At 43.4% G+C, this 13,014-nt stretch overlaps 1 protein-coding gene across 1 annotated transcript in view; it reads right to left on the bottom strand.

The window, feature by feature from the left end:
* Positions 1 to 871: 871 nt before the first annotated feature.
* Positions 872 to 13,014, bottom strand: part of ANO6 (anoctamin 6) — a 196,927-nt gene continuing 184,784 nt past the window's right edge. Inside the window, exons 20-22 of the mRNA XM_037061152.1 lie at positions 12,443 to 12,645; positions 11,306 to 11,411; positions 872 to 3,537 (exon numbers count right to left, since the gene is read on the bottom strand). Coding sequence (XP_036917047.1) covers positions 3,331 to 3,537; positions 11,306 to 11,411; positions 12,443 to 12,645 — 516 coding nt within the window. The 3' untranslated portion in view covers positions 872 to 3,330. The remainder of the gene's footprint in view (positions 3,538 to 11,305; positions 11,412 to 12,442; positions 12,646 to 13,014) is intronic.

The following is a 13,014-nucleotide window of genomic DNA, read 5'->3' as shown; positions in this document are numbered from 1 at the left end:
AATGTTTGCAGACCACACTTGGCTGTGTGTAACTGGACCATGGAAAGTGAAACCCTGGGTGAAGGGTTTCAGACCCCGCCGTTCCCCCACACGAGAAGGGGGCCCTTCGCTTAAATGAGCTACTGGCTCCCTCCCTGCTGGACGTAAAATGCTCGAAGGGAAGAGTAACATTATTAGTCCTCGTCCCAAAAGCATTTTTTAGGGATCAGAAATGGCTTCTTCCTGCTTATTCAGTTACAGACGACATTGGACTTACAGTTTGATTAGAAGCCTAATAAAATTCAAGTTGGTAAAAAAAGGATGGAATGAATTAAAATCCAGATTTTGTACAGTCTAGAATTTTTTAAACAATTTTTGTAGTGAGATTGTCCTTTATAGTCTGTATTCTCCATGACTGCCCCTTCTGCACCGAGGGCCATGGCTGACCTGAACAGAACCTTTCTGGGACGCACAGACTTGCCCTCCCTGGTGACACTGGCCCTGTGACATGGCTGAGTGATCAGAGGCCTCTTTATGCAGTTAGAGGAAGCACGTCACCCCGGGGCGGTGCAGCCCCACACTGGTGCACCCGCGTGGGGAGCTGAGGTGGGCGAGTTTTCACTCCCGCCTGGTCTCCGGGCTTGGTGCCCTGTGCGGGGTTTGGTCCCGATAACTGTGTGCAGCAGTCCTGGTTGAGTCCCCACCCCCAACTTTTCTAGGAAAACCATGTTTCAAAGGAAGTGTAGGCTGTGAAAAATACATAATTTTAGATGTAATCTATATAAAAGTGCACATTTGTTATCTGAATGATAATTGGTAAGTAGCAGGTATATACTGGCTCTCTTAAAAACATTAAGACAATTAAAGAGAGTAAAGCACAGTAGTGTTTTTAAAATGATTTTATTAAAATGCTCATTATTATAAAGGGTATTAAAATGCACAGAGATCACAAAACGTTACAAACTTGACATCCTTTGCCACAGTGTATGAGGAACGCTATTAATGTTTCAGTTCTACTTTAGTTAAGCTACTCATACATTTCAACCTAACATCTTCAAATATAATAGAAACACGACAGTGGTACAAGATGTGTTTCAGAAACCGCACGCTCTGCCCCCTACTGTGAACGAATGTTTTCTGAAACTCAAGCTGCATATGCAACTGAAAGGGAAGGCTCTGGTGACAGTCCTGTACAAGACGGCCTTGTTCAGTTTTCAAACCAAAAATGACGGCTTTCCCCTTCTACTGACCTGATTAAAAAATGAGGGGTATTTAAAGAAAAAAAATCCCCTGAGTGTTTGGTCTAAGGCTTCACTCTATTAAAACTCACAGGCATTACACAAGGGCGTAACATGGAAATGTCTCTAGTGGTTGATGCGGGGCAGGTGTGGGGCCTGCTTTTCCCTTCCTCGGCGTCTTTTCCCTGGGGCACTGCGTGCGTGTGTGCGTGTGGTGACAGAACTGTCCCCGACTGCTGCAGACTCGGCCCCACCCTTTCACGACCGACAAGTCAGCACTAGGCTGACGTGAGCGGCGCCAAGTCACGGGTGACGCTTGGCCTCCCTGCCGCTTGGGGATACAGGCAGTGTCACACGTCATCCGCTGCCGCGAGAAGTGTAGGTTTTGTCCCTTCTGTCCACAGAAGCTCAGGTTAGACCATGAAGACAATGTATGAAAGATGGCTTATGAAAACATAAGCACACAATTCCTTTAAAGTTTTATATACAAAGAGATAAGGCAAAGACATTTCCATGCTTCCACACGCAGTGAGTAACTGCTAAGTCCAACAGTAGGAGAGTCACTGATTCAGAGGAGAGCAGAGGTAATTTGAGAGGAGGCAAGGCCACTTCCAGGAGCAGCGGTGCCACAGGGGAGCAGTCAGACCTCACGCAGCCCGTCACGAACACTTTCCCATCACATCGTCACCACTATCAGGGAAGTTAGTGAAGTGCTGTCCTTGCTCCTTGGGACAGTTCAAAAGTGCAGAGACTGCTCTGACGAATTGTACGTAAGTACTGGAGTTAGACTGCTCTGTTATAACGGGCCTCAAACACTAAACATGTCGCCTTGTCTTTGGCTGCTGGGATTCGGAGTGGCTTGGCTCCTATGGCACCTGGGCACTCAGCAGCACCCCAGTGGGTGGTGGCCCGTCCAATAAAAACCCTGTGCCAGACGCCCTCTCCTGCACCCAGCACTCCTGTCACCAGTCAAGGGTGAGGAGCGAGGGCCCCACATCTTGAGTTTCCCAGAGGGCCTAGCACCTGAAAGGCAGTAAAGCGCTGTAAAGGCTGCTCAGCTGAACAAATCAAAGGCAAGATGGGCGTGACCCCCAGCTGATGGCACGGTTTGTGACCAAATCACTTTTTTTTTCTTACCCTAAATGCCTGACTGGACTTAGGGAGGATGGAAGGGCAAATCACATCCAGTCTTGTCTTGACTGGGAATGATTTGGGTCCATCTTTCCTCGCCCTCCCCACAACGCTCCTGGGGGCAAACATGCAATCGCAAACACGCTGCTGGGTCGGGACCAGGAGAGTGGAGGGTGCAAGGAGCTAGCTAGCAGGACAGATGCATCGGTATGCTGACTGCAAGGACATGTAGAATGCCTGCCAAAAGGTGGCCCCCGTACAGGGACAAAGTGTGGCTCCCCATCAGGGGAGCTTGGTGTTCCTTTAGCCATCGTGTGATGGGCTGTGCTGTGGGCCGTGTGCGGGGTGCCTGATGTGCAATGCTGTGCACACTGTGGCTCATGAGTAAAGGGCAGCTGGAGGGAAACTGATGGGCTTATCTTTTCCAGACCATTATGTTGATAGAAATGCAATTTTAATTACTTGATTTCTTTTTCAAGAAACTACACATCTTTACAAGAGATAAATTAATTATCCTGATCAATAGGAGTCACAATTCTATTGAATCTGTAACTTCCCTGCTTTCGTCATCTTACTCCCTTCAGTCTTGGGGAGCAGCCAACACTGATTGGCACAGAACATTCTAGGACTCCTCCTGGGAGATACAAGTGTCACTGTGGATTAGCACAACACGCTTCAGAAACTCGCTATCTTCACTGTACTCCGTTCAGGGCACTTCTTCGACATGGAAAGAGAGGCCGAAATGGAGACTGACAGTGTTTCCTGTAGACTGAGGTTTCCTTTCCTGCGGGGATGTGATAATACACCTACATAGTGTGAATTCTCGAGTCTGTCATTTACTAGCTGAGTTCCATGTTAGCGTTTTTTAATCATGCAAAATCTAGCATATCTTGTTTTTAATGATGATGTGGAAGGGAAAGATAACTCTGGAACAGAATTGGCAAAGTGAAAAATGAAACACTCCCTAAAAATCATAAGGCTCTTACTCTACTTTTGGTCGTAAATGGTTGTCCACGACTCCTATTATGCTCTCAGCTAGGACACCCATACTTTTGGTCATGTCTTTGAGGTGGTTTTCATGAAGAAGCTTTTGGGTTAGGTATTTTTCTCTCTTGATCTTGCTCTGCGTGCTTTTCGATACGTCTGGAATTACATATGAAATGAAGAATTTCACAGAGTAGATGATATGCTGAAGGAGAGAAGAAGAAAACGGTCACAGAGGCACAGAGGGCAGCCCCAGGCCATTACATTTCCTTCCGCGGGTCACTGTGGCAGGGCGTCCGGACCAGGTGGTGGGCACGCTACATGTAATCCGGTCTCTCCCTGCGAGGGGGCGTTGCCAAGGAGCTGCGTGGCGTTACTTCACAGATTTCAGAATGCTATCTGATGTGTAGAGAAGAATATACCTAGTATCTGTAACAATCACCACCACACTAACAGCACTGTAGTGGTTTCACTGTAGCGTGTTCCTTTCCTGTCTTGTTCCCAAGCCTCTTCCCCAAAGGTAAACACTCTATCCATGCAAGTATATCATTGTTTTTACTTTTGAAAGGTGTGTGTATCCAAATAATACATTGTTTAGTCTTGCTTAATTTGAGCTTTATAAATCTCATAATATGATATTGTATACAGTGTTTTGAAAAATTATCTTTTTCATTCAAAACTAGTTTCTCCCTGGCTGGCGTAGCTCAGTGGATTGAGTGCAGGCCTGTGAACCAAAGGATCGCGGTTCAATTCCCAGTCAGGGCACATGCCTAGGTTGCAGGCCAGATCCCAGCAGGGGACTCATGAGAGGAAACCACACATTGATATTTCTCTCCCTCTCTCCTTCCCTTCCCCTCTAAAGATAAATAAATACAATCTTAAAAAAAAACAAAATCAAAGTAGTTTCTAAGATTCATCCATGTTACTGTGTATAACTGTGGTCCACTTTCACTTCCGTATAATATTCCACTGTTTGAAGACACTATAAATTATTTGTTTCCCTATAAAGGTATTGGGCTTGTTTCTGGACTTTGTATTAGAAGCACTGATGTTGGGAATGAGCTTGGATTCCAGAGCATAACTGGGGGAGTTTCCCAAGGACGTGTGCCTGGGAGTGGAACTGCTGAGACCCCACAGTAGGTGCTCGCTCCGTGTCACAAGAGGGCTGCAGGGACTTCCCAAAGCAGCTGTCACCCCGGCTTCCGCTCCGCCAACAGTGCATAGCGGCTCCAGTTGCTCCCCATCTTTGTCTGCACTTGTTATCAGGCCTCTCTTTTCTTTTACCAACACAGTGACTATGAAATGGACTTTCACCTGGGTCTGTCTTTGCGTTTCCCTGGTGATGAATGAGGTTGCACACCTTTTTATTTACTCACTATTCAAAAATCTCTGACCTCGTAAGGGGACAGAGATAATATACAATAAACATAATTAAAGATAAATGAATTATACATGGTATTAAAGAGCAGTAAGAGCTATGGGTAAATAAATAGTAAAGCAGGGTAAGAGTGAATCTGAGTGTAATGGTGGAAGGCATGTTTTATGTAGATTTTATGTAGATTAGCTGGATATGCCTCACTGAGCAAAGACTTTAATGAGGGAGGGAATGAGCCCTGCAGATGTCGGGAGGAAAGACCTGTGGGTAGAGGGAGTGGCCAGGGCAGAGTCCACACAGTGGAGCCCACAGGAGGTGGTCCAGGAAGGGCAAGGCTGAAGCGAATGAGCAAGGAGGAGGAGTGAAAATAGGGAAGTAACAGTGCGGCTACACTGTGGAAGGCCTTTGGTTTTCATTCTGAGTGAGACGTGGTGACAGTAAGGAGCCCAGTTAGAAGCATGCTGGGCTAAGTCAGGCAAAAAAGGGATGTGGCTTTGATTTGGGTGGTAGAGTTGGTAAGCAGAGTTCGGAAGAAGTGGTCGTATCTGTGGCGTATTTTCAAAGGAAAAGCCAACAGCAATGGATGTGGGGTAAAAGTGAAGAAAAAGTAAAGAGCACTCCAAGGATTCTGGCCTGAGCAACTGGTGAGACGGAATGACCATAATCCACGGCACAATGTCACTGTTTTGTGGACAGAACATATTTAGGGCAGGGTAGGGAGGAGAACTTAGAAGGAGGCAGTTGGATCCATGGGCTTAGTTCGGCAGAGAGGCATTTTGGACATACCCACTGGTGAGGGGCTGTTATGTATGTGTCATTTAAAGCCAGTGGACTATGTGAGATCGCCAAGGCTGCGAGTACAGAGAAAAGCAGACAAAGAATGAGCCCCAGGATCACTAAGGATGGGAGAAGGAAGGGGCTCGTCAAGAAACTAAGAAGAGACTGCTTAGCGGGGAAGGAGGAAATGCAAAAAAGTATTTTCCTGGGAGCCAAGTGAGGAAGAATTTCAAGGAGGAGAGAGTGGTTGGAAGTGCCGAATGCTTCTGACCAGTTAGGTAATGGGAGGGTGGAGAGTATTTTGAGAGGAGAGAGAAATCAGAGTGTTGGAAATCATACAATAAAAGGCAAAAGTTGTAGGAAAGAGGTTCATTTCCCATCTGTTTCCAAGGTAGGTGATATTCATAGATATGTGGATTTTCTGTTACACCTTTGTTCCTGTGATAACGTTAACGTGGTTTGATGTGATGTTTTAAAAATACATTGCTTGAGTCAGTCTGTACATTTTAAAAAGATTCTCTTTGTATCTATGGAATGAGTGAGACTGGCTTATAATTTTCCTTTCTCTTGTCTGATTTTAGGATCTGAAGGAGTTGAAGAGTATTTCCCTCTAGTGATCTCTGCAAAAGTTTGTATGAGGTTGAAGTAATTTGTTTAGAAAGCTTGGTGTATCACTCTTCAATAAAACCATATGGTCTGGTGTTTTCATTGCAGAAAGATTTTTCAATTACTCAGTTTCATTTAATTCTACATTTATAGTGACCATTAGCATTCTGAAGATATTAGATTATTTTATGGCTTCCATGTTGCTGTTAAAAAGTTTACTCTCATTCTAGTTTTCTTTATCTTAGTCATCTGTTTATCTGTCGTTACATTTAAGATTTTAACTTTGGTGTGCTGCATTTCCCTTACAATGTGTGTCAGCCTGAATTTCTTTGTTCTGCTCGGTATTTTTTGTGTCTTCTGTTCTGTGAACAGATATCTTCCATTTGTTCTAAAAAAATTTTGGTCATTAACTCTTTGAATATTGCCTCTCTTGCACTATCCATTTTTTTCCTCCTACGATTTTTTTTGAAAGTTTTTTCTTTTCATTTTATCTTCCATATCGCTTAACCTCTCTTCCATAGTTTCCATTTTCTTATCTCCCTGCCCCGTGGCAGGGGTAATTTTTTCAGCCCTATCTTCCAGTTCACTAATCCTTTCCTCTGATTTGCCTAAACTTCTGTTTAATCCTGTTAATTTTTCATTTCAACAACTATATATATTTTTATTTCTCAAAGTTCTATGAAATTATTTTTCAAAAATGCACTGTGATTTTTTTAGTTCTTAGTGTTTGATCATTTTGACTATGTCATTTATTTGTTTAAACATTTTCATATACAGTTGATTTATATTCCTTATCTGATATTTCAAACTTTTATTAATGGTTTAAATCAGTTTTTTGGGCTGAATCTTACATCTTTTTCTATTTCCAATAATTATTGTTAATTTTTTGTTTTGCTTTTTGTCTTTTTCTGCTCTTGTAGAGATGCATTGTTTTATTTATTTTTTAAAATTTCCAATGACAGTTGACATACAATATTATATTAGTTTCAGGTATACAACATTGATTAGACATTTATACAACTTACAGTCACCCTGATACATCCAGCACCCCCCTGACACCACACAGTTGTACAATACTATTTGCTACACTCCCAGTGCTGTACGTGACATCCCTGTGACTCCTGGTAGCCACCATTTTGTACTTAATCTCTTCACCTTTTTCACCCTCCCAGCTGGCAACCATCAAACTATTCTTTGTATCTGCGTCTTTCTGTTCTACTTGTTTGTTTTGGTTTTTTAGATTCCACATATAAGTAAAATCATACGGCATGTATCTTCCTCTATCTGACTTATTTCACTCAGCAAAACACCCTCTAGGTCAGGGCTGTCAAACTCATTTTCACCGGGGGCCACAGCAGCCTCATGGTTGCCTTCAAAGGGCCGAACGTCATTTTAGGACTGTGTCAATGTAACTGCTCCTTAACTGTTACATGAGAGCTGGGCGCTGTTGCCGGGTAGAAACAACGGGGGGGGGGGGGGGGGGGGGGANGGGGGGGGGGGGGGGGGGGGGGGGGGGGGGGGGGGGCTGGATTCGGCCTGTGGGCCTTGTGTTCGCCACCTCTACTCTAGGTCTGTCCATATTTTTGCAGATGGCAAAATTTCATTCTTTTTAATGGCTGACTCATATTTCATTGTACGTATGCACCACTTCTTTATCTACTCATCTGTGGATGGACACTTAGATTGCTTCCATACCGTGGCTATTGTAAACAATGCTGCAATGAACATATGAATGCTTATGTTTTTGTGTTCTAGTGTTTTGGGTTTCTTCAGATAAGTACCCAGAAGTGAAATTGCTGGGTCCTTCTTTCTCTCTTGTTATAGCCTCTGTTCTAAAGTCTAATGTGTGTGGTATAAGTATTGCTACCTCAGCATTTTGTTTCCGTTGTCATGAAGAATCTTTTTCCATCCCTGTTTTTCAGGCTGTGTGTGTGTCTTATGAACTGAAGTGAATCTCTTGTAGGCAGCATATGTGAGGGTCTTATTTTGTTATTTGTTCAGCCACTGTATGTCTTATGATTGGAGCATTCAATCCATTTATGTTTAAAGTAATTGTTGATAGATATGTAGTTATTACCATTCTACTACTCATATTTTATCTTTTTGTCTTGCACTTAAAGAGTCACTTTTTTTTTTTCTTTTAAATAATGATTTGTTAATGGTGAACTCCTTTAGTTTTTCCTTGTTTAGGAAACTCTTTATTTGTCCTTCAGTTCAAAATGATAGTTTTGCTATGTAATCTTGGTGGTAGGTCCTTGCTTTTTCTCATGCAAGGATGTCTTGAATATCTCTAATACTTTGAATATCTCATGCCATACCTATAGCCTGCAGTTTCTGTTGAGAAATCAGCTGACACTCTTCTGGGAGCTCCCCTGTAGGTAACTAACTGCTTTTCTCTTGCTGATTTTAAGATTCTTTCTCTGTCTTTAACCACTGGCATTTTAATTATGATGTGTCTTGGTGTGGGCCTCTTTGGGCTTCCTGGGCTTGTTTGTCTATTTTCCTCACTAGATTAGGGAAGTTTTCTGTCATTATTACTTCAAATGGGTTTCTAATTCTTTGCTCTTTCTCTTCTTTTGGCACCCTGATGTGAATGTTGGTGTGTCTATTGTTGTCACAGAGGCTCCTTATGCTATCCTCATTTTTTAGATTCTTTTTTCTTTTTTCTGACTGGGTGTTTTCTGCTACCTGATATTCCAAATCACTGAATCAAACCTCTGCTTCATGTATTCTACTTTTGATTCCCTCTAATGTATTCTTCATTTTAGTTATTACATTCTTCATTTCTGACTGGTTATCTTCGGTGGTTTCTATGTCCTCTTTTATGCTGTGTACGTCCTCACTATATTCCTTGAGCATTCTGGTAGCCATCGTTTTAAATTCTGTGTAAGGTAGATTGCTTGCCTCCATTTCCTTTAGTTCTTTTCCTAGAGCTATCTCCTGTTCTATCATGTTTCTTTATCTCCTCACTTTGGCTGACTCCCTATTTTTTTCCTACATATTAGGTAGAGCTGTTACATCTCCCACCTTGGTAGTGTGGCCTTAAGTAGCTGGGGTCCTATGGGGCACAGTCTCCCTTGTCACCTGACCTGGGTGTGTTCCTTGTGGGGTTGTGTGTACCCTCCCGTTGTAGTTGAGCCTTGTTGCTCTTTTTGGATGGACTAACCTGCAGGCTGACTGGTTGTGAGGACTGGCGGTGACCACAGCAGAGAAGCTGTTGTGTGGGGGCCAATCCTATGTACCAGGATTCGCGGCTCTGGTGCCTGCAGGGTCTGACTTTTGTCATTTGTGGAGGTGGTTGGGTGGTGGTCTGGTGTCATATGAGGCTGGCCATGGGGTGTGCTGCTTCTGGGGTCTCTTGGGAGGGTGCAAGCCAAAGTCAGCTGGCTGCCTGTGCCCAGGGCCACTTAGCACAATATATGGGGTACTGAGGCCAGGTGCTACTTGTTTGGGATTGTGAAACTTTGAGAGATTTTTAGGAAAGTTTGCAGCATGAACCAGAACAGGCCACTTGTATGAAAAAGCCACTAGACTCGGCTTGGGGGTGGAGTGGGGCTGAAAATAGGGTGGGGGTAGGTCTCAGGGAGTCTGCAAAGCAGAACAGTGTTATCCAGGTTCATGGAAACTCATGGCATCCATCAGTCATCAGTCTGCACCCGAGGCACTAATGGCTGCACCACGGCTCAGCAAAGACATGGTGGCTTTGTTAACAATTCAGTTTGGGAGAAAGCTGCCTTTCAGCTCTCGCTCTAATGCTAGACAATTCAGTTCCTCTGGGTACGTCTTTGAGCTCCTGCCCCAGTGGTTGATCTCAAAACAAGTGAGTTCATGTTGGCCCTTTAAGAGAAACCCTTAAGACAAGTAGCCCTCTGTGTCATTCAGTCAAAATCCCTGCTGGATTTTACAGCCATGAGATTTGGGGACTTCTCTACCTGGCACTGGAAACACTGGGATGGGAGGCCCAGTGTGGGGCTGGCATCCCTGGCTCCTCAGAGGGGACCCTCCACAGTTGAGATATCCTTCCTTATTTTTATCTGCTGCACACGGGTGCAGGGCCAGTGGATTCCATGTCTCTGACCCTCCTACCAGTCTCACTGAGGCGTTTTCTCTGTATCTTTAGTTGTAGGACTTCTGTTCAGCTAGACTTCAGGTGGTCCCCAGTGATGGCTGTTCTGTAGTTATAGTTTTGAAGTGGTTGTGGGGAGGAGACTACTGCATTTGCCTGTTGCCATAGTGACTGGAATGCCTGTTAATCTTGTGAATTCTAGAGTCTCAAGCTCAGCTGTTCCGTCTGCTTCCACCCCACATCCTGGTCTCCCTGAGCTTTTAGCTGGAGACACTGTTAATAGCACTTGTTCTCCAAGTGCTCCTGAACTCCAGGCGTGCCTACGGCCCACCACTTCATTTTAGCTCATCACCTGTTTTTCTCTTTCCTCTTTGTAGACTCTCCTCCCTTCTAGTGAGGTCAAAAAATGCACAACGCCCTGGCTGGTAGGCCAGGTCCTTGGTGGGGGCCATGTAGGAAACAACCACACATTGATGTTTCTCTAACTCTCTCCCTCCCTTTCCCTGTCTAAAAATAAATAAAATCTTTAAAAATGCAAAGGAAACTATGTTTTAAGCTGATTCTAAACGTTTTACAGTGAGATGGCCCTCACAGGATCCAGTCCAGCATGACCTCAAAAGCAGGAGTCTAAGCACTTCGGTAACTATCTACCTGAATATAATCAGTGACGCTTGCTGTGTACCAGCTACTGTACTTCAGGAATCCTTTTGTATATTTTAGGGATATAAACATATAAAAAGGTTTATCATGAAAATCAGTAAAAACAATACAAATAATACTATGAGAGCAATAAGTTTCTCAAGGGCAGAGATCACAACTTACTCATTTTGAATAAGGTCCTCCTCTGCCTAACATGTAGCCCAGTGCCCTCACTACCAACAAATAATACAGAATTGGAAAGAACAGGATCCCTTTAGCATACAACATGCTTTTAAGTTTTAAAGCAGATAAGCAACTTCCTTTAATTAGTGGAGGCTTTATGGGTATTCTCAGGTCAAATTTGATTAATAAATGTCCTAAAGTAATTATTAGCCTGAGATAAGAATGTACTGTACATTTTAAGTCAGGGCTGGCAACGCATACAGCTGATAGAAGGCATGCAAATACACTGCCTCACGAACCATTTCAGAGTGAGTGCCCCTCGCCTACCTCCATGACAATGATGAACGCCAGCTTGGCAGCGATCACGTGCCAGTAGTAGATGTTGTGTCTGTACTCCTGGGGGTGTCCAGGGGGGTTCCGGAAATCACGGTACCTGGGAATGGAACAGAGGAGGAGCAGGAGGTCATTCTTTTTGACCAAATTCTGTGAAAAAGGGCTCATTAAAAGACAGGTCATACTTAACACAATGATTTTTTAAAAATTGGCCATCCCATCGATGCTCTCCAAGGGTTTAATTCAAAGTAACAAAACCCTGAAATGCTATTCCAGCAAAACTTAACATGCAATAGGAAAATGATGGTAATGACAGATTTCATCTTTGTAAAAAGAAAACAAAATCTTAAATGTATTTTGCCAGAGTTTTATCCTTGCTTTCTCAAGAGTATAACTAAAACAACTGAGTGTATTTTCAGAAACTTCTATAAATTTATGTAACGGTGTCATCAGGGCTCACTTGGCTGTGGGGCTCTCTCCCCTATGGAGAGTCCCTGTTCTACTTGTTAAAATTTCCTTGCTAATTTCTTTGTTGTCAGATGTCATGAGCTACTGCTATCTGTGTCTCTCGTTCAGGTGGCGTATCTCCAATTTCCTTCCTGTGACCTATCAGACCTAGAAGAGTGTAATTACTCTTGGGAGTTATATAAAGCAGATTCAATGTGGAGTTCTGAAGAGGCTCTACAATGTGTAACTTTGAAACATTTATTTGGGGCTTATTTCTGGTTTCTTGGTTATGTTGTTAACAATCAGAATCAAAGAACGCTTTGAGGAGTGGAACTAAATACATTTTAAATCCTCCTTCAGGTTTAAGACTCTGAGTGAACAAAAACACCTGACCTATAGTCAAGAGACTTCATCAACTGGTGATTTAGTTCAAGTATACTGTCCACAGCAGGTATGACCAGCTATTAAAATCAATGCAGAGTGCTTCGGTGGGCAGGCAGAGGTATTCGCACTTCCTGTCTTTGCGTTTCTTTGTTAGGTGAGGGTGCCAGTTCGTCATCACCAATGTTGTCAGCCTGTGCTTGAATAACACAGCCTTAACAAATGAATTATTTTTGCTTTTTGGAACTCTTAGAGTGGCCTCATTTCTAAGACTTTTCTCCTAAACACATAAGGGGAACTTGCCTGCATGTGGTATAGTTACCACGCCTGGAGTATGGATTTTCCAAGCTTCTGTTTTGGAAGTCTGCGACATTGAAGATGGAGAGAGAGTTGTTGATGTATCCCTCCATGGTATGGTGGGCGTGGGTCCCATAGGGGGGGACAGAGAAGGACCAGTAATACACCAGGCGGGGGATCATGTCTGACGTGAAAGCAATAATCATGGCCTGTGTTGGGAGGGAAAGAAAGAGGGGCATTCAGTTAGAGCCTTTACAGCTATGTTAACAAACAGGCCAGAATCACATGTTTGTCAGTTGATTGTTTTTAAAATTAAAGATTCAGAAATCTTCATTCTTTCCTAACTATATAACAAGTAGATACAGACAGTGAGTATCCTGGAGTCTTCGAACAGCTGCTTTAAAGTAGAACGCTTTCCATTTGGTCTTCAATCCAAAGAAATGTCCCGAAGACTTTCTGCAGTTCAAAAGCAACCTGTTATGTTTCCTCAGTAAGGGTAATTGTGGACTCTGGTATTGTAGGAATTCCAGAGTTGCTTGCATGCGATGTATATAATTTTATTTTCAAAAATTAGAATA

The sequence above is a fragment of the Sturnira hondurensis genome, unplaced genomic scaffold, assembly GCF_014824575.4.
Source record: "Sturnira hondurensis isolate 20B ecotype Veracruz unplaced genomic scaffold, ASM1482457v3 Scaffold0013190, whole genome shotgun sequence".
Lineage (NCBI taxonomy): Eukaryota > Metazoa > Chordata > Mammalia > Chiroptera > Phyllostomidae > Sturnira > Sturnira hondurensis.
This window is presented reverse-complemented; position numbering and strand designations above follow the sequence as displayed.